This window comes from Diplodia seriata (assembly GCF_021436955.1).
Source record: "Diplodia seriata strain FDS-637 chromosome Unknown scaffold_10, whole genome shotgun sequence".
NCBI classification, from domain to species: domain Eukaryota; kingdom Fungi; phylum Ascomycota; class Dothideomycetes; order Botryosphaeriales; family Botryosphaeriaceae; genus Diplodia; species Diplodia seriata.
Genome location: NW_027117317.1, coordinates 581,102 through 605,405, shown reverse-complemented (window position 1 = coordinate 605,405; position 24,304 = coordinate 581,102). Strand labels below are relative to the sequence as shown.

The 24,304-nt window shown below is 56.8% G+C and overlaps 7 protein-coding genes across 7 annotated transcripts; 6 read left to right on the top strand and 1 right to left on the bottom strand.

Moving 5' to 3' along the window:
• Nucleotides 1–1,364: 1,364 nt before the first annotated feature.
• SWE1 (mitosis inhibitor protein kinase swe1) lies at nt 1,365–4,928 on the top strand (the record flags this gene model as incomplete). Its single annotated transcript, XM_066780791.1, has 2 exons — nt 1,365–4,136; nt 4,197–4,928. 2 exons carry the CDS (start codon nt 1,365–1,367, stop codon nt 4,926–4,928), a joined length of 3,504 nt encoding a protein of 1,167 aa, XP_066628737.1.
• Nucleotides 4,929–9,033: 4,105 nt separating this feature from the next.
• Nucleotides 9,034–9,780, top strand: VAC7 (Vacuolar inheritance and morphology protein; the record flags this gene model as incomplete). Its single annotated transcript, XM_066780790.1, has 1 exon — nt 9,034–9,780. The coding sequence occupies one exon, from the start codon at nt 9,034–9,036 to the stop codon at nt 9,778–9,780; it is 747 nt and encodes a 248-aa protein (XP_066628736.1).
• A 3,049-nt stretch (nt 9,781–12,829) lies between these two features.
• SPT3 (Transcription initiation protein spt3) lies at nt 12,830–14,127 on the bottom strand (the record flags this gene model as incomplete). Its single annotated transcript, XM_066780789.1, has 3 exons — nt 12,830–13,696; nt 13,755–13,844; nt 14,086–14,127. The coding sequence occupies 3 exons, from the start codon at nt 14,125–14,127 to the stop codon at nt 12,830–12,832; spliced, it is 999 nt and encodes a 332-aa protein (XP_066628735.1).
• Nucleotides 14,128–14,440: 313 nt separating this feature from the next.
• On the top strand, nt 14,441–15,416 carry DPH5 (diphthine synthase; the record flags this gene model as incomplete). The annotated part of the gene is made up of 3 exons (XM_066780788.1): nt 14,441–14,575; nt 14,644–14,768; nt 14,822–15,416. The coding sequence occupies 3 exons, from the start codon at nt 14,441–14,443 to the stop codon at nt 15,414–15,416; spliced, it is 855 nt and encodes a 284-aa protein (XP_066628734.1).
• Nucleotides 15,417–16,270: 854 nt separating this feature from the next.
• On the top strand, nt 16,271–17,254 carry SLS55_009386 (uncharacterized protein; the record flags this gene model as incomplete). Its single annotated transcript, XM_066780787.1, has 1 exon — nt 16,271–17,254. One exon carries the CDS (start codon nt 16,271–16,273, stop codon nt 17,252–17,254), a length of 984 nt encoding a protein of 327 aa, XP_066628733.1.
• A 1,726-nt stretch (nt 17,255–18,980) lies between these two features.
• ATG26_2 (Sterol 3-beta-glucosyltransferase) lies at nt 18,981–20,581 on the top strand (the record flags this gene model as incomplete). Its single annotated transcript, XM_066780786.1, has 4 exons — nt 18,981–19,683; nt 19,733–19,830; nt 19,860–20,391; nt 20,517–20,581. 4 exons carry the CDS (start codon nt 18,981–18,983, stop codon nt 20,579–20,581), a joined length of 1,398 nt encoding a protein of 465 aa, XP_066628732.1.
• Nucleotides 20,582–21,143: 562 nt separating this feature from the next.
• On the top strand, nt 21,144–23,376 carry ATG26_1 (Sterol 3-beta-glucosyltransferase; the record flags this gene model as incomplete). Its single annotated transcript, XM_066780785.1, has 3 exons — nt 21,144–21,425; nt 21,476–23,068; nt 23,119–23,376. The coding sequence occupies 3 exons, from the start codon at nt 21,144–21,146 to the stop codon at nt 23,374–23,376; spliced, it is 2,133 nt and encodes a 710-aa protein (XP_066628731.1).
• Nucleotides 23,377–24,304: the final 928 nt, after the last annotated feature.

Below are 24,304 nucleotides of genomic sequence, written 5' to 3'. Positions count from 1 at the left end.
GGGCAATGCCCCCAGCACATGCTCCACGGCGCAAGCTGAGCCGGACGAGCTGGATGCTGCCGACTGCGAAACTGCGCGTGCGGCGGGCCGTGGTCTGGGCTGGAGGCTGCGAGCCACCGGACGGCTATGGCGCGTGAAGGCGCCGGGGGGTGGAAGCCTATTGCGTACAATGTGTGCTGTGCAGCAATTTGCGGGTGCGCAACGCATGCCCCGGCGTGCGGCAGAGGGGCATCCTGGCTGGCGATGAATGATGACGAAGGGGCAGGTGGGCAATGCGCTGGGGAAGCTGGAGGCAGATCGGCCCAAAGAGGAAGGGCGCGATGGTAAACAAACAAAGAGGCACGAGGCCGGCCGAACGGCGACGGCGAGCGCGGAAACCTAGAGCTGGCAAGGCGGCTGGCGCTGGTGCTCGCCCGCAACTCCTGCGTAATCGCTCGACGCAGCCTGCACCTCAGGAGTCGCCGTGTCGCATCGCCAGACGCACTTCCCGCACGGTGCATCGCTGTCATCGGCGGAGAGCAACGCGCCCTGTGCGCTAGCGGATCACGAATCACGAGGAGTCAGGGGAGGGTGGCTTTCGGTCAGGGATCGGGAAGCGAGGACGCTTGCCAGCAAACGACGCGATCCAAGGACACGCGCCGCAGTCCCGCCTCTCCCTCACCCTAGCGATCGAGCGCTTGACGGCCACCACCACCGCTGCGCGCGCGCACTCAGCTCTGGCGCACCCGCCTGGACGACTTCTCGACCTCGCCCTGTCCGCATTCTTTGTCCGACGACCTGCCGCACCTTCTCCATCCCCCCCGACGCGCCCGCTGCTCGCCGCGGTCGCACGCTGTGACGCGCCTATTGTTTACTCGGTTGCACCGCATTCCACGCGCTCCGCACGTCACCATCCTCGAGTCGCCGCCAAAACCACGCCTCGCCCCCAGCTGAGGACCCCATCCCCGCCTGATTGACACGCTTCCGCCCGCGTATTCCGGCCCGCGCACGTTGAGCGTTGGATGGCGCTGAGACGGGCGGTGTAGCCAGGTTCGAGCGAAGGGGAAGGAATTCGAACTATTGCGCATCCAGAATCGACTCTGTTGAACGTAAACACCACCCACATTCCTATCCGCAGATCCGCAAGCGCGCGGCACTCGCCTTAACTGCCTGCCATCGCGATTGCACCGCCGCCTCCTGGACACACTCATATGCGACATCCATCGCAACCGCAGCCTGCCACCGAATTTGCGACTTCACGCCCGAGATCGCGTTCTCCAGCGCTCTGTTAGGAGTTTGACGCTTTCGTCGAGCTGGCGTCATCGCGAAGACGCGCGACGCGTATCAGTGGTATTGTCGCGGCCGACCGTAGTTCTTCCGCAAGCATGGACTTCGCCTACTCCCCACACCGCGAGGTCGGCGGAACTTTGCACCTCCACTCACCAACTCATCCGCACTCATACCGCGTCGACGGCTTCCCATCCATCAAGCAGATCAGGCGTTCCCTTTCGCGCTCTCCATCCAAGGCTTCTCGCTTCACCCTGCACAGCAACAACTCGCCTTCCGGCTCCCCCCAGCCTCCGCTGTCCCCCCTGGCGCTGTCGAGAGCCTACAGCCCAAAGAAGGACCAACATGTCCCGGAACTCTTCCCTTTCTCGCCTTTGCAGGAAACTCCCGCTACAACGAAAAAGAACAAGTCCGCTCTCCGTCGCCTCGGGCCCCTTCGTACTTCGCCTCGCAAGCGACCGACGCCGCGCAGAGCCCTCAGCGACACCTTGAACCAAGCCAACAAATCGCCCACGTCGAGGCGCCGCAGCACTACGGAGGAGGACAACATGGACGAGGACACCGAGGACCCAAAGTCAGACACCGAATCGAAGGCATCGAGTACTCGCCTCGAATTCAAGGATGATCCGATCAAGTTCGAGTTTGCCAAGCCAAAGGCCGAGGCCAGCGACCCTGTCGCGAGGTGTCTCCAACCAGCGAAGTCGAGTCCGCTGAAGCGAAGCGATGGCATTATGAACCTCGATCATGCTAGCCTTGGCAGTCCTGTGGCAAAGAGAAGGAGTCTTCACGGTGGACCTTTTGACGATCTCGACAGCTTCTTCGACCACGCGTCATCCGCCGGCCAGGCTGAGGAACGGGGAAGCAACGACCAAGACAGGGAAATGACGAATTGCTCATTTACACCGCCCTCCTCTTCCCCTCTTGGACCGAGGCGCGCCTCCCCCATCCGGAAGCAATCCCTCAGAAGGTCAACACTCAACCGGTACAGCACTGGCAGCGGACGTTCGCGCCTCTTTGAGGGACACGAATTACTATCTGCTAGCCCAGGCGCTCCCAAGTCTAAGCCTCGTATCTCCCTTGACAGCGGCATCGCCATGAGCCCATCGCCGGCCGAGTCACCTTTCCGCAAGAGCACCAAATTCGGAGCAGCCCATCCTTTCCATGTTCAAAAGCGTTCGGTTTCGGGTCCTACCATGGCTCACCAGCCTCATCCTTTGTCGAACGCTCTTACACCGTCATCTTCATGCTCAAGCTTAAGCGACGATGACGATTCTCCCTCACACATGCCCCCGCCGGCCCAGGCCCCTCAGCGCCAAGCAATTGCTGAGATCTCGAGGCCTCCGATCAGCTTCTCTCGATCGCTCCCTATTGGTGCCTCTCGCCCGGCTGGCCGAGCACATGCGCCGTCTGACTCCTCGTTTGCCACTCCTGATCATTTCAGAATGGCGAAGCCTCTGCCATCTGCTTTCATGTCGACTGGTCTTATCTCCAAGAAGAACCGCAATGTGGAGGCACCCGCAATTGGAGGTGCCGAGAGCTATACAATGCCTGACACGCCGTCGAAGCGAGTGTCTTTCCCACCCTTGACGAGCTCTACGCCTTTCCAGCGTAGCACATTCGGCAAATCGACCATGTCCCGACCAGAATTCGGTACCCCGTCCACACCGTTCAGTTCACATGCAGTGAAGGCAACGCCGGTCTCATTTGGCCAGGGTGTCAGCATCTTCGGTTCCCGATGCCAGAACCCTGACCTTGACCGCAGGAGTAGCTTCGTAAGCATTGATGGCGATGACAACCTACAGTCGCCCTCTGGTACTGGAGACAGCCAGTTCGGCAACGACGAGTTCCCTCCCACGCCTACCAAGCAGAACAGTGCTAGGAACTCCAAGCAGAATAGCTTGAGAAGCAATCTGTTTGGTCGAAGGACTTCTCTGGGGCCTGACACATTTGTTCCACCCACTCCCGAGGACCTTCCTTCTCCGAAGTTCTCTAAGAGTAAGTCTTTCCCGCGTGGGTCCACGGATGTCGGCACGGGCGCCAAGAAGGGACTCTTCGAGCGCTCTCCGAACCCGTTTCGAAACTCTCAAGATATCGATCCGTCTTCTCCTTTCGGCAGACGGATGTCAATTCCATCCTGTCCTTCACCGCTCTTGAACCGTTCTCTCAAATCTCTTTCCACTCCATCAGCTGCGGATGGTGCTGAGCAAATGACTTCTCCAGTTGCTCCTACTCCCACTCTAGATCGATCAAAGTCACCTCACACTCCGCAAGGGAGCTACACCCCGCCGGATGCTAGCCGACTCTCCATTTCCGGCCAGGCCAATCGCAGAGGATCAATACCGTTTCACGCCAGCATCGGTACCGGGCTGGCCTTTCCCCCGGCTACTCCGACTACCTCCCGAGATCAGGTCTTCCTCTTTGGAAACACTCAGCCTGTGGCGCCCATTACTGGCCTGACCAAGAACGACGTTGACACCAGCCTTACTTGTCGCTTCCAGAATGTCAAGCTCCTTCCGGGCGATGGCGAATTTTCTCAGGTCTTCCTTGTCGACCAGTCTGCACATGACTCAATGACCCAGTCGCCGTCGTCACATTCGCTTACCAAGCGATGGGTGGTCAAAAAGGCCAAGAAGCCCTTCACCGGCCCGAAGGATAGGGAGCGGAAGATGCTAGAAGTGGACATCCTCAAATCCCTGCGTGGCAACGAGCACATTATAGAGTTTTCGAATTGTTGGGAGGCAAACCACCATCTCTACATCCAGACGGAGTACTGTGAAAATGGAAACCTCAAGAATTTCCTGAGCGAGACTGGCGACAAGGCCCGACTGGACGATTTCAGAATCTGGAAGATACTGCTGGAGCTCTCATCGGTGAGTTATTAAGTAATAGTCGTCGTGCTGCAAGGACAACCTATACTGATAGAATTTCAGGGCGTAAAGCACATCCACGACTCTGGATTCATCCATCTCGATCTCAAGCCGGCCAACGTCTTCATTGACTGGGAAGGCGTTCTCAAGATTGGTGACTTTGGCCTTGCAAGCACCTGGCCGGCGCCGCGCGGCATCGACGGCGAAGGCGATCGTGAGTACATCGGACCTGAAATCCTCCGCGGTCAGTTTGACAAGCCCGCCGATGTCTTCGCGCTTGGCATGATCATGGTCGAGATTGCGGGTAACATCATCCTGCCTGACAACGGTGCTTCATGGCAGCGTCTCAGGAACGGTGACTTGAGCGATCTTCCTAGTCTCACTTTCAGTTCTGATACCACACTTGAGCGTGATGAGTCTGGCGATCCCATTCTTGATGAAGAGGCTGCCATAGTACCCTCCCACGAGATGCTCTTCGGCTCTGATCATGACGATGAGACCTCTCAGGCGCTCCGCAAGCTCTCACCTAGGAGGCACCTCACAGACACACTCGTTGAGCCTCCCCAATTTATGGTAGATCCCGAAGACGACGGTGCTTTGGACAGGATCGTTCAATGGATGATCTCTCCCGATCCCGAAGCGCGTCCGGTCATCGACCAGATCTACCACCTCGACGGCGTCCAATGGGTTTACAGGCGCAGGCGCGCTGGTGCCACCATTTACGAAGGCAACTGGGGACCTGCGGACTACGTCCTCGACCCCGAGCAGGACGTCGACATGATGGACACAAACTGAACCATCGTACATTTTTAGGACCACTGGTGCCTGAATACTACCTATGCTGATAGGTCTGCGCTTGGAAAGGCGTTTCCAAGGCATATAAAAACATGTGGTGTTAAGGTGCACGGGTGATGGGCGTTTGATTTCTCGACTTTTGGCTTAGCCGTCACAGGCTTTATGGACGGGGCGATATCTGGCTGCTTGCTCATGCTTTGCTTTTCTGCTCTTCCGCTTCGATATCCCATCGCATTCTGCGACCTGCTGTTTGGACTTAGCGCTTACGATGCCGCACTCACCGACCGATACCTCGATGACAACACTGTATACCATTCTTTGCGGATCACCTCTACGACTTTACGACACACGGATGATCCAAACGATTCGATTCGTCACGGCGGACAAACGCATTCGATCACACTACCTCTTTCTTCTTTTACACATTGTATTATCAAACGTTGTCATGGCCGGTCTAGCATCGAGTCCGGAGTCGACGGTCTGCAACGACTTCGTCCCTTGCGCATTCCCTGCATTACACTAGGAAAAGAAATGGGCAGTCTTTTCTTTACTCATAGCCAGGCGTCGAATAGGCGCACCCTTGTAATTGTACACCAACCTCGGGAAATACCGTCAAAGCACATGCCCAACCGCTGCACACACTCGACCCCAGTCGACAGTGCGGGATGGAGGAAGACGTGGGGATTTGACTGGTGGAGGGTTCTTTTTTTCTTTCCTTTGTGCCTTTCACGACTGAACGATACCTGGGTTGGGTAGATAGCACTACACTATGCTGTGCAGAAGTTTCTGGGAGACATTTGGCCGGGCCGCCGGGGGGAGGGCACCGGCAAGAGTAGCTAGCGAAATGAAAAAAGAGATAATCCCATGGAAGCGCTCGAGGCGGTGACGGCATGGGTTTCAAGGTGGGCGGTGCGGCGCGGTGCGGTCAGACTGCGGGCGCCGGCGCTGGTGAGCTGGCGGCGCGGTCGCACCGTCTCACATGTCTCGGCGGCCGGTGCGACCGGAAGAGGGAATGCACGGGCCTGGGGCGACGATCGGGCGCGCTGCGTTGGGGCTGTCGAGCAAGGCAGCGATGGGCGTCGCAGCTGAGGGCGAGGCGGCAGCGGGCCTTGGGCTGGAAGCTGGCAGTTGGCGTAACGTCGTCGCGGGTAGGGCCAGCGCCTCGATGGAAGCGGCATAGCAGGCGGCAGATGCGAGCGCGCGCAGCCTGTCCACGCCGATGCATCGTCATTGTCTAGCACCTGACCGTCGACGGCCGCGACGCCTGGCCGCGCTCTTGCTCATGCTGCGCTGAGCTGCGTGGCCTCTGCATGCTCCGCGAACCGCCTCTTGCCGCGTGCCCTCGGGTGGACTCTGCGAGCGCGACGGCCCTCCAGCTCGCCTAGCGCAGCAATCAATGACAGCGAACTGCCCATTGCTCCACCGCAACCTCAACCGCTCCCGCCCCGACGCCCAGCACCTTGCAATGACCCCACGCACTCCCCAAGCCCATCATGACCGACCACGACGAAGGCTTCCGCTCCGTCACTGGCCTGCCCGAGACTGCAGACCCGGCGTCGGCAGCTGAAGACAGCACCTCGCCTGCTGCGAACAGGCCCGGTGCAACCGGTGCCACAACAAACCCAATCACGCCCGCCCACACCTCGCTGCGCTCCTCCAGTGGCGCCCGCCCACGGTCAACGGCTCCGCACTCGCAGACGACCTCGCCCATGTCCTCTCGAGATCCCTCGCCCTCGCGCATGTCGCAACCCCACCGCCAGACGCCCGCCATGGCCGGTCCGGCCCGCCGTGTCCAGAGGTCGAGGAAAAATAGCAACCAGGACGGCAGTCCGAACCGCCCCGCCGCCCTCACCAGCCAGCCGACTACCGCTCCGTCTGCTGCCGCCATCCAGCGAGCCCTTGCATCTGCAAACACGCCCCCGCTCCAACCGGCTCCGGCGGACTCGACCCGTGGCCCGAGACCGCATAAGTCGAGCAACCCCAGCGACAGCAACCCCCACTGGCCCATCTCGCCGCGCATCAAGTCACCTCCCCCCTCTCAAAATCGCTCTCGCCGCAATTCACTACGCTCCCAGCAACAGCAACAACAGCAACAACAGCAGCAGCAGCAGCAGCAGTTACAACATCCCCGGCCCCCAAGGCCAGACCCGCCTCAGTCGACCCAGTCCGCCCCGAACATCGTTGTCGAGCGCACCGCAACGCCGCCTGGTGCTTCAGGAAAGCAAAAGAATGAGCCGCCACCTAGCGATTCGGAAGACCAAGACAGTAGCAATATGGCCTGGAAAGGTTCCATAAGAGCCCCGAGCGGTGCTCCTCCGGCGCTGGAGACTGTACAGGAGGCTAGTCTACCGACATCGCCCGGGTTTGACGTTTTCCAAGCACGCAGGTATGTTGGTGAATCTTCTGCGCTTGCACATCAGGTTAAAGGAAGCCGAGTGTGCCTTGTAGCGAGGCCAGTTGGTGCACCGTGGGTTATCACCACCGTTACATTAGAGGTCTCAGGCGCTTCATCTGGATGAAGGCTTGAGTCCCCGTGTATGCGTCACGCTGTCAGAATGTTGACATTGACGAACCTTACATTGCACTCAACTACCCGCTGGGATCCGTCAGAGGCTTGCGTCCAGCTGTGCAGAGGCTGACTATTTCTCGTAGTAACAATCCCGCCAAATCGTCCAGTGACGACACCGTTGTCGCTAACCCAACAGAATCGGTGAAAGAGAATTCGAAGGCTCGGGAAAGCGGAAGCGAAAGCGGAGGGAACAATAGATCCGAAGAACGCGGCAGACGGACAGAACAGAAGAAAGCCAGCGGCGCACGACCCTCTGCAACGTCGAGAAATTCGTTTACCGGACTCGTCCCTGGGAAATCCAGGTCTGTCACGGAACCGTCGAAGAATATGACCGTTGAAACCGAAACCGTCCGTTCAGTTCCCCAAGGGGTGATGGGTCAACCACAGGTTGGTCCTGCACCAGGACGTGGAGAACCTAGCAGTAGCCTCCGCCTGAAGCCAAGCAACGAGACTATTCGACCGAGGAGGGAGAAGAGGAGGACGGTACGGAAAGCGCAGTCAATCACTTCCGGCACGGGTAGGTATCCACCGCAGCTAGTCCGCAATCCATTCAGCCACCACCATGTTCCTGTCGCCGATCTCGTCAGCCCCGTCGTCAGACCAGATCTACAGGTCCGATCGAACACCATCCCAGCCCTCACCTCGCCAGAATCCGGCAAACAACCCTTCCGCCCTCTGGGCTACCCGACCCCTGGCGACTTTTCACAGTTCACCCAACTCCCTTCGACGGTTGTCAGCAAACAAATGAACTCGAGATATACTAACGACTCTCCACGTAAAGCGTCTTCAAAAGCAGACATATTCGAAGCGAAGGTAGCAAGTGCCGTTGACGAAGCGAACTCATCCGATTCCGACGAGACTTTCGTTTACGAGTCAAACCCGCCCGACACGCAACCCCGAGCGAGCCGACACCATTCTCGTACGCCGAGTGCAACTTCGATGGCGAGTATGGTAGACCCCCCTCGCCTAGGCGGGGGCCTTCGTTCTATCAACAACGTCCTCGAGGGACACCGCAGTGTCGCAGGCAAGAGAAGTATGAAGTTTGCTAACAATCCCTACGGCAATTCCAGCCTCGATGAAGATGTGACCGAGCGCTTTGACGGCTCGATCCGAGGCAATCATTCCCGGCCAAGTGGAAGTCATAGCAACTATCACCATCATATAGGCCGGTACGGCCGTAACGCTGCTGTCAATTCTCTGTTCGAGGACGGGCCGGCGCCTCCAGGTGCGAAAGCGAGGAGTGTTTCCGGCTACGGTTCCCGGCATGGATCTGCCCCCAGCAGCCCGAAGTTCCCTCATTACAGCTCCCGAACAAGCAATCCTTCCAGCAGGAAGATGGGAGAATTGTCAGCATACGACATGGACGGCGAAGGGGCAGACGACGAAAGAACGCCACTGATGGGAACCGTGCGGACCCGGAGAGCGCCCGCAAGGGGGCCACGGCCGACGAGCGCAAGCTTACAGTATCACGATCACTACGAGCGACGCAGGCGAGGATGTCTTCGAAGGTTTGCGGGCTGTTTCGTGCTAACCATCATGGTTCTCCTGCTTGCATTTGGCGCGGTGGGCTTCCTATTCGCCACGACAAAGCCGCTATACCAGGTGAATGTTGTTGAAATACAAAATGTTCTTGCCAGCGAGCAGGAGATCATGCTGGATCTACTAGTCGAAGCCATCAATCCGAACATCGTCGCCGTCTCGATTGGGGAAATGGACGTCAACATCTTCGCCAAGAGCAAGCACGTCGGTTCCGAAGCGTTCTGGCGGGATCAGCCGCCGAGCGAGGTTCTTGGCCCCGTCATTGAGAATCGCTCTCGCGAGCTAGGACGTCGGCGTCCTCAGCCCTCCTCGCATGGCGATGCCGAGCAGTCCTTCCATTCCTGGGACGACGACCCGCACGATCCCGTTGAAGACCCGGAGGGCGATTCGCAGACGATGCTCCTTGGCCGCATATTCCATTTCGACTCGCCACTCAACTTTGACGGAGACCCTCTCAAGCGCCGCCCTCACTATTCCATCGGCGAGCTCCGGTTGCAGAAGCCGGGGAATAAAACAGAGGCTGGTGGGACAGAACGATGGGAGCGCGTCATCCAATATCCGTTTGAACTGATCGTGCGCGGGATCCTGAGATACCAGCTGCCGCTCAGCAGCAGCACCCACACCGCGCCGATCGGAAAAAGTGTTCTTGTGAATCCGGAGAAAGGAATCAATGCGGAAGGCGCCATGTGGATAGAGCAAATTCGGAGGAGTCTTGTCCACGACGCCGGAGAGGGAGAGGAGTAGAAAGCTACCCTCGGTCCCTCCCTAGCCATCGCTTGGAGCAATTTCTTTTCTGCACCGAATGTATTCAGCGGTCTTTTTCCTACGTGGTTCAGGCGCGCATGTAAGCGTTCTGACAAGCGTTTCCTTGTCCTTCGTCATTTGACGCGCATACCCAAGCCCTCCTTGAGCGAAAGTATCTCCTTCTTCTAGGCCGTGGGCGCAATAGATTCCTTTGCTATAATCTTTATTCCCCCGCAGGTATTACCGAGCGCTCCCCCACCGCTGTGTGAGCGTCGTAGCCTTGGGACTGCTGTTTTACATTCTATTGTACGCTATATGAAGTCATGCTCGACAGGACCTCTTGATGAGCGCAGGGGCAGGCTACAAAACAAGCAAGGTTGGAAGTGAAGGGTGGCGTTCTGAGCGTGTCATATTTCGTTTACCTTCTCCTGGCGCACGTCATTGCGCCGGTCCTGAAGCTGGGTAGGAGTTGCTGGATCAGAAGGCTTGTCTTTTTCTTCTCTCTCTGTAGGAATGGATTGATGTCTGATGTGGATTGCTGTGCCTACTCTGCTCCCACATCACCGGTACGGTGCCTCGGCTCCTCCCGGCTGCGTGTTTTGGAATACCACCTCCAGATACGAGGGTAGCACCTCGAGAGCGGTTAACCTTCTCGGGAGACATGCTTCAGACTGGGTGATAGCGCTTGGGAAAGCAAGAGCATTCCGATCAACTAACACAGCGGCACAAACGACCAAGCGGTTCGTATCCCTTCCAAAGGCCTGGGTCCATGGCCGGCTCCAATACCAAGGTACGGCTGCAAATGGGCGGCGCCTGAACCAAAGACACCCCTCATAAATTCGAACTTGACGAATTCCATCTGGCAGAAGGCCAGAATGATGACCCTTTGTCGTGCTCGTGTTTCTGTCCCACCTCTTGGCACACGAGATGGGCTTGGTTTCAGCATGGAGGGAGAAAGTGTCTGGGCTCTGCAGTATCGCTACCTTCACGCGTGGCACACACGCCCTGGATTGGTCCAATCTTCGCAGTACTGAGAAAACCCAATATGGAATCACGCTAAGGTGGCGATTGAGACACCGCAACCATGATTACGAAGCTATTGAAATCTGACGTCGATATCACTTGTCTCACTAACATTTCCCACACGAGCAGGAAACATCCTTTGCTCACGTCTTATGCGCCTATCTCCACACTCGGATGGATTTTGCTTCAAGAAGCACAATGACCGTTTCCGACTCACACTTTCGTCAGGGCTACATTTGCCGCCGTCACGAAGAACGCCGCCACCTTGGCTTCTCGCCGCCATGGTGCTGGAATGGTCGGCATGAGCGGGTGGGTATAAATGCCCGGAGCCAGTGTTGTAGCAGCAATGGCTTCTCTTCATCAACATCACATATTCACTCAGTGGGGTGAAGACATTCTCTCAACTCGGACTGAAAGACTTTGGTTCCCCGAACAAGTCCGCACGCTCACTGCACAGCTCGTTTTATATCCCATCCGGACCCAAGTCCTCTCTTTTCCTTTCCGCTACTCATTATGTTCCAATCAGCCCTGAACGGTCCCTACCGCAACAACATCGCCCTCTCCCTGTCCCTCATCTGTCACTACATTGCCACCAACGGCGTTCTCGCCTCTCCGGCCGGCCGTGCACACCCCATTTATGCTCCTCCCCCACCAGTGGTTTCACCTTGCTCTGCTTCTCCAGCTATCCTTTACAGTGCCGCAGCCTCTTCAAACGCCATCCTCGGCCTCGCTCTGTTCGAGCTGGGCGCGACCGCATCATCCCCCCCTGTGGCGGTGGCAAAGGCGCTCCCAACGCCGCCGATTCCGGTAATGCTGCCGGCCAATGGTGCATCGACCGGTCCATTCGTCCCCTCGGCGGCCTTCGAGGAAGCAAAACAAGAAACGAGCACACACGTCGAGCTGCGCGTAGCCGCATCGTCGTCTGCCACCGCCACCAAAGAATGGGGCGTGACGGTGACCGAAGGTGTCGACAGCTACATCCGCCAGTCGCCGACCCGCAGCCCCGACGGCAATGGTGGCCAGGGCGCGACATGCTCGGCGATGGTCTGCAAGGATTATATGAACACAAGTTGCGCTAGAAGGTTTGGCGGGTAAGCACTTTTTGTTTTTCGTTTATCTGCGCTCTTTTTTTTTTTCCTTCTCTGTGGAAAGAATCGTTTTGATTTGATCTCACTTTCTTCCCTTTTCCTCACCCTATATTCGAGCCCGACACTGACAACAGTGCAACAACAGCTGTTGGGACGAGTGCCTCGAGAACCGCAAGTACCTGCCTCCTGACTGCGAAGAGCAGACGGCGCCCGCACCGGGTCCTAGTACTGCGACGCCGACAACAGCCCCGACAGCCACGGTAGCCCCGATGACGGCGGCGTAAGAGAAGATCTACAATCGCCGCAACCACGGGTGGGAAGGGTAGAAACATAGGAGAGGGACAGGAGAGAGTGCCGAGTGAGAAAGATTGACTAAGTCTACGAGCTTTTGGAGTAGAGACGTCGTTTGATCAAGGCTACACGTTCGCTGGTCTGCATTCCATCTTTCGCCTTTCTTTTTCCTTTCCTTTTTGTGTTGTTTTGAAGTCATGTTGACGCTTTCATTACCGTACGCCATATCGGGCCGCAGCAGTGGATGAAATCGGATAGTGCCGGTTGGGCTTTTGCGTTTTGATTTCTATACCCAGGCAATGGTTAACTTAATGCTTCTTCGTTCCTCTTGGCTGGAAAAATGCTCATATCAGCTGTGGCTAACGCAACGACGGAAGGAAAAGAGACCTTCCATTGCTCAAGGGCTAATTATCCACACAGACATTGATCGCGCTTTTCTTGCGTATCTACACTAAACCTTGAAGGCGCGACATTCTATTTCATTGGAAACAGACCCCCACCCAAGCAGGACCATACCGTGACCGAAACTCCGAATTAGTGCCATTGTCCATCCCAAGCCTCTGGGTATCAAAATGTCTCTACCAGAGACGTAACCGAAGGGAACGCCAAGAGTCGCCATCGAACGGGAGCGATCAAATCTGTCTTGATTAGCGCGCGTGGTTAATGTCGTGGCTGAAACTTACGAGCTTCAGAGTGGTGCGCTGGAGAAGGCCGGTGAAGTTGAGCATGGCCCTGCTCTTCGGCGGAGTTCTCTGCAAACGCCTGAAAGCCTCCCTGACGTGGCCAGGACCAACGGGCTCGCGGGCTTCCTCGGGTGGATCGAACAAGCCAGACTCGCGCTTGCGCTTCCTGCTCTGGCCACCGCTGGCATCGCCTCCCACAGCCTTACGATAGGCATCCTCGGATTGCTTGACTCTAAGCGCCTCCTCGGTGAGAGTCTGGACGATTTCAAAGGTCAGGAAGCCGAGGATATCAATGATGTCGTCGTTGGGTTTGCTGTCGGTGATTGTGCCGAATCCAGCCCACTCGCGGAAGCGCTTGCCCTTGCGGAAGGTGAAGGAGGCCTGACGGCAGTCGGACCAGTGGACGTACTCTTCACGGGTCATGTTCTTGGTGCGCTCATCTGCATTGCGCAGGCGCTGGATAGTGGCGTAGTTCATCTCCGTTTCCTCCTCATCTTCTTCCTCCTCACGGGCGGGAGGAGCTTCGGAGAAGTACGACTGCACGTCCCAGACCAGATCGACGGCCTTCTTCGAGCCGCCGGGCTTCGCAGTCTTGGTAGCCGGGTTCGGAGCGGTGGCAGTGATATCGACACCGATGTCATCGGCAGCAAGGTCGTCAGCACCCGGGCCCTTCTCGTCCGAGTCCTTGGCCGTCTTGCGGACATCCTTCCACTGAAGGAAAGTGCGGAGGCGACTGATCTTGGCGCGGTCGTGACGGATGAGCATCATCAGGTCGTCAGTGGAAATGCTACGGCTACCGCGACGGGTAGCAAGAACAGTGCACTCGCGCAACTGGCTGCAGTTAGATAGAAGCGGACAAGTCATTGCTTCACAGTGAAGGTCGTCGTACCATTTCCTGGACCTGCTGCTGAACAATCAGCTCGATGAGAGAGGTCGTCTCAGCAGATGGCTCGGCCGTCTCGCCAGAGACAAACATCATCTGGTAAAGAAAGTGAGCAAAGGCCGCCCATTGCCAATATCAGGAAGGTGGGGTCTGTGGATACTGCTCGACATTACGCTGGGAGAGATGGTTGCACTTGCGCAAGCGGCAGACATTGGCGAGACGAAATCAAGGGTCTGGCAAGCCATGCTTGGGCTTGAAGCTACCACGTATGGCAAGAGGGAAGAGAAGATGAAGCGACGGCATCCCTGGAACACACAATGCAACAATGATTGCTCACCTGCTGGATCTCGGTCCGGTACTTGACACTTTTGTCCGTCATGATGGCTACAGGCTCGCTGAACAGCGGGCGGGGCGATGCGAGCAGAGGGGTGCAAGCGTCCACACGCCGGTGCAGCGCGACAGGGCCGTGGCGGGGACGGACGTCCGGTAGTGGAAGAAGGAGAGGTGGGTGGTGAAGACGGAGGTGACGGGGCGGAGGTGGGCTAGGATCGGTGGGCCTGTATGTACCTGACTCGCCGACCGACCGCCTTCAGCCCTACGGAGTGGCAGGTGGGGTCCGGCCAGCAATAATTTCGTCGCCTGCTGCTGCCCGTCAATAATCCACACCACCTCCGAACAGCAATCCCGCAGCTATGCTCCACCTCATTGGCCTGGGTCTCGCCGACGAGAAGGACGTCACTGTCCGCGGCCTCGAGATCATCAAAAGGGCCGAGCGCGTCTACCTTGAGGCTTACACAGCCGTCCTGCTCGTCGACCAGGCCAAACTGGTGAGTCTGCTGCCGCTAGTCTGCCCTCCCAGCCCGTGAAGACTGACGAGGATGCTGCGTGATAGTAGGAAGCTTTCTATGGCCGCTCTGTCATCATTGCCGACCGTGAGATGGTCGAATCGTCCAGCGACGAAATCTTGGCCGATGCCGACAAGGTTGACGTCGCCTTTCTTGTTGTCGGCGACCCCTTTGGGTGCGCGCCTTTCCCGTCTGCGCCCGAGCCCGCGTTTGCTGACTGCTGGGAAGTGCCACCACCCATACTGACCTCGTCCTCCGCGCGCGCGAACTCAACGTCCCCACCAACACGGTCCCAAACGCCAGCATCCTGACCGGTGTCGGCTGCACCGGTCTGCAGCTCTATAACTTCGGCCAGACCATTAGCATGGTCTTCTTCACCGACAACTGGCGTCCGGCATCCTGGTACGACAAGATTCTCGAGAATGACACCATCGGGCTGCACACACTTGTTCTGCTGGACATCAAGGTGAAGGAGCCGAACCTGGACGCTCTGGCTCGCGGCAGGATCGTTTACGAGCCGCCGAGGTTTATGACAGTCGCCCAGTGCGCACAGCAGATGATTGAGATTGAAGAGGAGAAGGGGAAAGGAATCTGCGGAAAGGCCGCTCTTGCAGTAGGTGTTGCCCGTGTCGGTGCTCCTGACCAGACCATTGTGGCGGGCACGCTCGAGCAGCTCAGTCAATCTGATCTCGGCAAGCCCCTCCACAGCTTGGTTCTGATTGGTAAAAACACGCATGACTTGGAGAGAGACTATCTCAGGGCATACGCCGTGGATCCGGAAACATTTGATGTCGCGTGGGCGAACAAGAATGAGCGCAAATGAGGCGATGGCGGAAAATGAGGAATGGAAATGAAAGCCGAGCTCTGTTCTTGAATACTGAAATGATGAGGTGGGGAGTTACGCAGTCTGTTGCGAAGAGACGAGGCAATAGTTTGAACCTACATGGATCAAAGTTCAGGCGACTCTTCCGGTCCCTTACGCACGACTACTCTGATGTTTTAGTTTGCGGGAACACGTCCTAAGACTAGCAAGACCGATTTCACGCATTTGGGGTCGTACGGCTATCAGCTCAATGAACAGAGACACATCGCGTACCGCACGTTTCATTGTGGTGTACGCTAGCGGCTGAGCCACATACCTATCTCATCTTTCGATCTGTTGTCTAACTACTACACTCAAACACCACTGTCTAGCTAAACCTGCCGTCCCGTGCAAGGTTCGTTGACATCATCACTGCAGAGTCAGGAGATGGGCGCGCCACGAACGCCCGGCCAGCAGTTGTCGAGGTCCATTACGGGAAGAGCCTTTTGTTGTGCGCGAGCACGCGGTGCGGAGCAAGAAGTCAGAAGCTTTCAACCCGTCACAAAACAGATGACCGCCGTTGACGAGACAATTGGTAAGCTGCAGCGCGTAACGATGAGCCGCTATTCGCGAGGTGGCACGGGAGAACTCTTTCGGCTAGCTGCGGAAAGAAGCCAGGATAGCTGTGATGGCCGTAGTCTAGGGCACGTCTCCCTTGACCCCGCATAAGCAGTTTGGTAGCTAGCATCTCACCCCGAGACAGGTTCCACTTTTTTGGGGGAGTTACTTAAGGCCGCGGGCTGCCGGGATCGAGCAATGTAGCATGCTGCATGCTTCGTTCTCGACAAAGACGTCCATCTTGAGCCGCGCAAGCCATGACGAATGTGCAACAGATCCAGCCGAAAGGCATATATCGCGGCCTTCCGGTCTTCCCACATACAGACGACAAGAAAGATCTCACGGCCATAATAACTGGCGCGAACGGCATCTCCGGGCAGCACATGCTCCGCGTGCTTGCACAGAACCCACAGCGCTGGTCGAAGATCTATTGCCTGTCAAGGCGCCCGCCAACGATTCCCGAGGGCTTGCCGCAGATCGAACACATATCAATGGACTTTCTCAAGTCGCCAGACTTCATCGCAAAGCTGCTGAAATCGCACCGCGTGCGCGCCGACTATGTCTTCTTCTACTCCTACATCCAGGTGCCACCCAAGGATGGGCAGGGGCTGTGGTCCAATGCCGAGGAGATGGCCATTGTTAACACCGAGTTGTTCTCGAACTTCCTGTCGGCGCTGAACCTTGCGGACATCAAGCCCCGCCGTGTCCTGCTTCAGACGGGCGCAAAACACTACGGCGTGCACCTTGGCCCACCAAAAGTGCCGCAAGAGGAGAGCGACCCGCGTGTGACGATCGAACCGAATTTCTATTATCCCCAGGAGGACTATCTGGTGGACTGGTGCGAGGAAATGGCCGGCGTCGGGTGGAACGTCATTCGCCCGAGCTTCGTACTTGGTGCTGTTCCGGACGCGGCAATGAATTTGGTTTTTCCGATTGCAGCATACACAGCTGTATGCAAGCATCTGGGCCAGAAGCTCGAGTTTCCCGGCGACCTGGAGGCCTGGGAACGCCCGCTGGATCTGAGCAGTGCCATGTTGAATGGATATCAAGCGGAGTGGGCTGTCTTGGATGATGGAACAGCCAACGAAGCATTCAATGCGGCGGATGGCAGCACATTTGCTTGGGGGCAATTCTGGCCAAGATTGGCAGCATGTTGCGGTGTTGAGTGGACCGGACCAGAGCTGGACGAAACTGCATATGATGCGATGACGATACCAAGGGAAGAAACACCAAGAGGGTGAGTGTTTCTCTTTGCTTCGTGCTTCAGGAAGGGGTGATGGCTCATCTAATCTTCTTCCTAGCTTCGGACCACAGGCCACCATCCGGCGCCGTTTCACATTGACGGACTGGGCAAAGAAACCCGAGACCCAACAGGCCTGGAGAGAGTTGGCCCAGGAGCACAACTTGCTCGATAGGGAACTGCGGGACGTTGACCGTGTTTTCTCTTTTGCTGACGCTGCCTTGGCCAACGCTGTCCACATTGCTCTCAGGTGGGCACCCTTGTCGTTCCCCAGATTCAATTCGGACGTACTAAACCGCTTCGACAGCATGGACAAATCGCGCCGTTTCGGGTGGTTTGGCACCGTCAGCTCGTCAGAATGCATGCTCGAAGTCATTGACGGCTTCGAAAAACTGAGAATGATACCCCCGATTCGGGGCAGCGAATCGTCGTTGCCGGACAGAACGACACGATGAGAACATGTGACCAGAAGGTGCGCAGCATCAATCTGCTAGAGCAGGCAGGTGATTACTTCCGCGTTCCGATTGGCGGGTTGCTAGGAATACAATCCGATCCACTGTTACTTTCGCAAGACCCAAAAGCAAAACAAACTGGGGGTCTTCTCAGGCAGCATGTATTGACTCAATGAATGCCGCGCTAGCAATAAGCTGCAACGAATGGCATAGCTCTTGAGTGAATCATTCTCCGAGATGCAGCAAGCCGGCTTCGCTGGTGACGTGTCTCCAACCTCTCAGGGGCGACAGGAAGCTGAGTCGGGATCTGTTCTGATAGGCTCTTCTAGACAATCTTGCGTCGCCTCTGAAGAAGACAGGGTCGTTTCTAATGCAAGCTGCTGAGAAAGCCGGCCTCGTGGCGTGTGTGGTCAATTCGGCCCTCGACGCGGGAGGCTCTAGGCCCAGGCTTGCTTGGTTGAGATTGAACACTAATGCGGTGCGACGGGCACAGCTCCTGCCCCTGGACTTTAGCACGTCAACACGCGTGTCCGACGCGAGCTGAAGGCGAAGGCCTGGTGCGAGGATCGATGCTGCAGCCTACAGGCCCAGGCAGCATGCAGCAAGGGCCGAGAGGTATGGGAGTCATTGCATCCCAGTGCAGACGGCTGCCTGGAGGAGAGGGGCTCTTGTGCATAGAGGTGGGGAGCGAGAGGAGATGGAGAGGAATGGACGAGCTGGTGTGGGCGCGGCTGCGCGTCAGCGGTACCTCGGCGCACGTGGCACCAGCGCCCGCGTGCTTCTGGTGGCGATCGACGCGATTCCAGCAGCCCTCTGCCGCGCAAGAGCGCTGCTGCTGCGGTTGCGGTTGCGGTTGCGGTTGCTGCCATCTGTGCGGTGCAGTCATAACCAGTTTGTGAGACGCAAATAGCAAGTAGAGGGAGGGAACGTGGCGGTGAGCTGGACCAGGCTGTGACAGCTTGGGCGCACCCCTGCCCGGCTGCATGACTCGCTTCTGGCGTTCCCCAGAGAGCCTCACCCCCGATAACGATAGGAACCCGCTGAGCTCCAGGTCACAGCCCAGCTTCCCCGTGAGACATGGCCGCTTGCCCGCCCCATGTGAGCCTTCGAGCAAGCTGCACCTGACACGACCGCGCCCAGGCCCCCGACGCGCCCGCGCTTCCGAGCTGCCGACGGCAGCTTGCCTGCTGCACGACCCCAGCCCTCACCACCGCACTCCCGGCTCGAGGCACCTGCCTGGCCGACACACCCCACCACCACGGCCATCCCCTCACCATGGCCTCTGAGCTGAACATAAGGGACCAGCCCGCCCGTTGGTCCCCCCGCCGTTCCCGTGTGCCGCGCAAGTCCTTCGAGGTCCCCGAGCGCCTCCGCCATGGTGAAGACGAGGACGAGGACGTCACCGCGCCCAAGACCAACGACCCCCGCTACACCCACCGCTCCGTCTTCGACCTGATCACTCACGCTGGCTCTGTCGCCAATCTGCGCTCTCGCTTCACCCACGACGAGCTGAGTGAAAGCGAGGAAGAAGACAACCATGCCGCTGTAACCCAGTCCCTCGGGCCCTCAGCACTTGCTGCCGCCCGCGGACAGGACTCGAACAAGTCAGAAGAGAAATCCGACAAGCACCGCCGCAGTCTTTCCAACCGCAAAATAATCCGCACAATCCAGAAGCTCCACGTCAAATCCTCCAAGGAGCGCGACGACGTCCCCGCCGATGATACCATGTCCTCCTCGCAGATCTTAACGCCCAAACCTCCACACATAGAACAAGATGAAACGGAGCGTGCACAAGGCCGCCTGATGAGAGGCCAGCTGAAGGCTAAGGCTGAAATGGAGGCTTCCGCCTTTGGCTCAGACCTCCGTACAGCGCACGATACGTTCGGCGTCGGCCATCCTGTGGGCAAAGGTCAGGATGATCTTTCGCAGAGGCTCATGGAGATCTTTGGATTCGACGCGGAAGAGAAGGTCGTCTCTGGTATGTGTAGCATAGTACCTCGCCGCTTGGTACGGGCTGACAAGTGCAGAGTACCCCTGCTGGCTGCTGCAGACCGTCCTCCTCCAGGGCTATCTGTATATTACCCAGAAGCACATCTGCTTCTATGCCTACCTGCCGAAGAAGACTGTAAGCTCCCTCCGAAATCAACCCGCTAGCATCTGAAGTCTGACGCGGAACAGAAGGAAATCACGAAGTCCGGTTATCTCTCCAAGCGTGGTCGTACTATGTGGAACCGATCATGGTTCATCCTTAAAGGCGACGTCTTGGCATATTACAATGATCCGACCGACCTTTACTTCCCGCGTGGTCGGATCAACTTGCGCTACGCCATCTCTGCAGTTCTGATGGAACCCAAGGACAAAGCCCGCGAGCCCACGGATATTTCCATCACCACCAACCAAAAGACTTACGTACTACGGGCTGAGAGCGCCGCCAGTGCCAAAGAGTGGGTCAAACTGCTGCAGAAGGTCATCTTCAAGTCCCACAACGACGGGGACAGCGTGAAGATCTCCATCCCGCTCTCCAACGTCATGGAGATCGAGGACAACCCTGTACTGGACTATGCGGAGACCATCAAGGTGGGGGTTGTCGACAACGACGATTCATACGCCGTCGATGAGTACTTCTTCTCCTTCTTCGGATTCGGCGAAGAAGCAATGAATCTTATGAAGGTCATGTGGGATGGCTGTAGGCGACACCCAGGCTCTGTCACTGAGCGCCCCACAACGCCTATGGGTGAGAAATGCCTCAAGTCAACTGCTAGCCCCCCTTCTCGTCAATCCGGGAGCCCGGTGCGATCTACCATCTTCCAGCCAGCTCTAGGGACGCTGTCACCGACTTCACCATCATTCCACCGACCATCGAGTCGAAGGGTTAGTGGTGAGTCCGGGAGATCTAGTTTTGACCGTAAGCGGAGTGCAGACCGTGGACGACGCAGTTTGAGTAGAGGGCAAGCGAAGCGTTTTTCTGGTGCCGCACAAAGCGAGGGCTCGTCAAGGGTACGAGATTCATCTGAATCCGCCTGCCTTTCAATGGAGCCGGACACGTCATCGTCAGCCGCCATTCAATCAATCAATGAGACGGATGCATCTGCTAGCCAGATACTCAGCCGTAGTGACGTCTTCCATAGGCCCGCTGCAGAGCTTGTAGATTCGGACATCAATCCAAGAGCGTCCCAGGATACCGCTCGCTCAACAAAGAAGCATCCCTATCCCAGGACGGAACAGACCATCAGCACACGCTCAAGGACACCGGTTCAGAATTCCAAAGAAATGGAAAATGACAGTGAGCTTCAGGACGACAGGCTGCAAGCATCGGCATCTGGTTATTATTCTGGCATTGTTAGTGCTGGTGCGAAGCCGTTCACGAGAGCCACTGGGCTAGTTGGTTCCCTCCGGCGAGGGACACTAGCACTAGGTAGCCGGTTGACAACAGATACCATGAGTGTGTATGACAAGGTGTCCGGCATGTGGGCTGGTGGACGGAAGCATTATGCGGAGGATGGCCAGCTTTTCGACGAAGAAGCACGCGATATCGTTGATGACTCGGACGCCGTCTCCCACAACGAGCGCTTCCGCCAGCACTTTGCCTTGCCCGACACCGAGAGCTTGCGAGCAACGTTCTTTTGCAATCTGTGGAGGGTGCTTCCGCAGTACGGGAAAATCTACATGAGCGACAGGTACTTTTGTTTCAGGAGCCTATTGCCTGGGACTCGGACCAAGGTATGCACACTCTTCCGCTGTATAGTTGATTTGCTAATGCGCGTCCGAAGCTCGTGTTGCCTCTCCGTGATATCGAAAACGTCATGAAGGAGAAGAGCTTCCGCCTAACCCATCAAGCCCTCGTCGTGGTCGTCCGCGGTCACGAAGAGCTGTTTTTCGACTTTTCTCGGGCCGACATTCGCGACGACTGTGCAGTTACCATTCACCAGAAACTCGAGCAGGTTCGCTACTTGCATTCATCGGGACTTCTCAGCGAAGAGAACTTGCTACAGGCTGAGGAGGCAAAGGCGGAGAATGACCTGCTTCAGCATGCTCGGAACCCGGAGAAGCAGCCCACGCTGCCGGCGCGCATTGACGAGCTTGAGCAATCTGGAGCCGCCGTCATATTCGATGACCCTCAGGCCTCCATGGTCGACTTCACACCTCGAGAATCCATGAGAATCACCTGTTTGACAATTGGATCCCGCGGAGATGTCCAACCTTATATCGCGTTGTGCAAGCGGCTGATGAAGGAAGGCCACAAGACAAAGATTGCGTCTCATGAAGAATTTGGCGATTGGGTTCGCGGCCACGGCATTGCATTCGAGCCTGTTGCAGGTAACCCCGCCGAGCTCATGCAGCTTTGCGTCGAGTCTGGCATGTTTACTGCTACCTTCCTGGCGAAGGCGCATTTCACCTTCCGCGGCTGGCTGAGCGCACTTCTCGAGACTGCATGGAAAGCCTGCCAGGATTCTGACCTCTTGATCGAGAGCCCTAGCACCATGGCTGGAATCCATATCGCCGAAGCATTAGAGATCCCCTACTTCCGCGCATTTACCATGCCCTGGACACGTACACGCGCTTATCCGCACGCCTTTGCCGTCCAAGAGAAGAAGATGGGTGGTACCTACAACTTCCTTAGCTACGTGCTATTTGAAGAGGTTTTTTGGAAGGCAACCGCGAGCCAGATAAACACTTGGAGGAAGAAAACGCTCAATCTCGCGCCAACGAGCCTGAAGAAGCTGCAGATCAACAAAATCCCCTTCATGTACAATTTCAGCCCTTCGGTGGTCGCGCCGCCTCTTGACTTCAGCGACTGGGTTCGCGTCACTGGGTATTGGTTCCTCGATGAATCCCAGAACTACAAGCCGCCAAAGGAGCTGCTCGACTTCATCGATCGGGCTCGCAATGACGGAAAGAAGCTTGTGTATATCGGTTTCGGTTCGATTGTCGTCGAAGACCCCAGGGCGATGGAGAAATCCATTGTCGAGGCTGTGCTGAAGGCAGACGTCCGTTGCATTCTCTCCAAGGGTTGGTCTGACCGTTTGGGTAAGGATGAGAAATCCAAGGTAGAAGTGCCTCTTCCCGCAGAAGTCCACCAGATCAACTCCGCTCCGCACGACTGGTTGTTCCGGCAGATCGACGCAGCTGCACACCACGGCGGAGCCGGTACTACAGGCGCGTCTCTCCGTGCCGGCATTCCAACCATCATCAAACCATTCTTCGGTGATCAGTACTTCTTCGCGTCTCGAGTCGAGGACCTCGGTGTCGGAGTCCATATCAAGAAGCTAAACGTCGGCGCTCTTTCCCGTGCGCTTTGGACCGCCACGCATGACGACCGCATGATCACGAAGGCACGCCTGGTCGGCGAGAAAATCCGCAAGGTGAATTCACACTCAATATTTTTAGGAACTAGCGACTAATTTAAGTACAGGAGGATGGCGCCGGTGAAGCGGTTAAGACCATCTATCGCGACCTTGAGTACGCTAGGTCTCTCATCAAATGGCGCAACCGGCCCATGACTGAAGACGACTTGGGCGACGATGCGGAGGAAGAATGGACTTTTGTCGACGACGACAACGATCCTGAACTGCGGCGTCTCACAGAAGAAGACCAAGCGGTTGCGAAGATACAAGCTCAGCTCAAACAGTTACGCCAAGCAGGGCCTGAGCCCGAGGACGTTAGTACTTAAGCAGTCCCACGCCTCTTTGCCGTCAGAGACTACGGTAGTGGGTGCGACCTTCCTGTTTTCTTCTCCGCTCCTATAGGGTATCGTGTTTTCTCCCGGCTTTGGCGTAAACGGCATTACCCCAACTCCTCAATCAACTGCGGGTTTTCTTTTTACTCAGGCCTCTGTTGCGCATTCGGCTCTGGCTCATATCAGAAGGAATTGGCAGGATTATAACTTGGGAGAAGGGTTACAGACTTTGGATTTGAATTTTTTTTGATTACTTCTGCGTCTTTGGACTTTAATGGGTATCGCGGGAAGAGGGGAGGAGAGCCAGGCGCCACATTACGGGATTATGACTTGATGATACACCAAACCATTGATACGTGGGGCAGGGAAGCTGTTTTGTGCGTTTGGTCTACTTATTATCTCCAAGATGTTTCATTGGTTCTCCGTCCCTGGCTCGCTATCTTTGGCACGAGAGATGAGATTGGTGGACCTGCAGTGAGCATACATGCGATGCCATATGGATAGAGCGTTGCTTTCCGCGAAAGATGCAATTAGAGGTTCGAGGGCGCTTTTGGGATCCCGATTGACGGGAAAGTTCGAGTGTCGGCTCGAATGCGCTAGGAGTCTGTGCTGTTAGATTTTATTTATTTTTATTTATTTATTTTTTTTTTGGGGGGGGGGGGGGGGGGGGGGGGGGCGTGGTTGGTAATCTTGATACTTCGGGACTTCCATACCTGCAAACAATGCGGAATCTGGTTTTCGTAGGGCGAAAATGGAGTGCTGTCTACTTCTCTTCGGTAATCCATTTCCGCAAGCTCCTGCTCTTCGTTCTCCCGTGCTGACGATAAGATGAGGGAAAGAGGGCTCGTCCGTACGGAAGAAAATGGTGGCATTATTGGGATCCAGCTGCATGCATGCTGTAAGAGATACGGAAACGAGGACG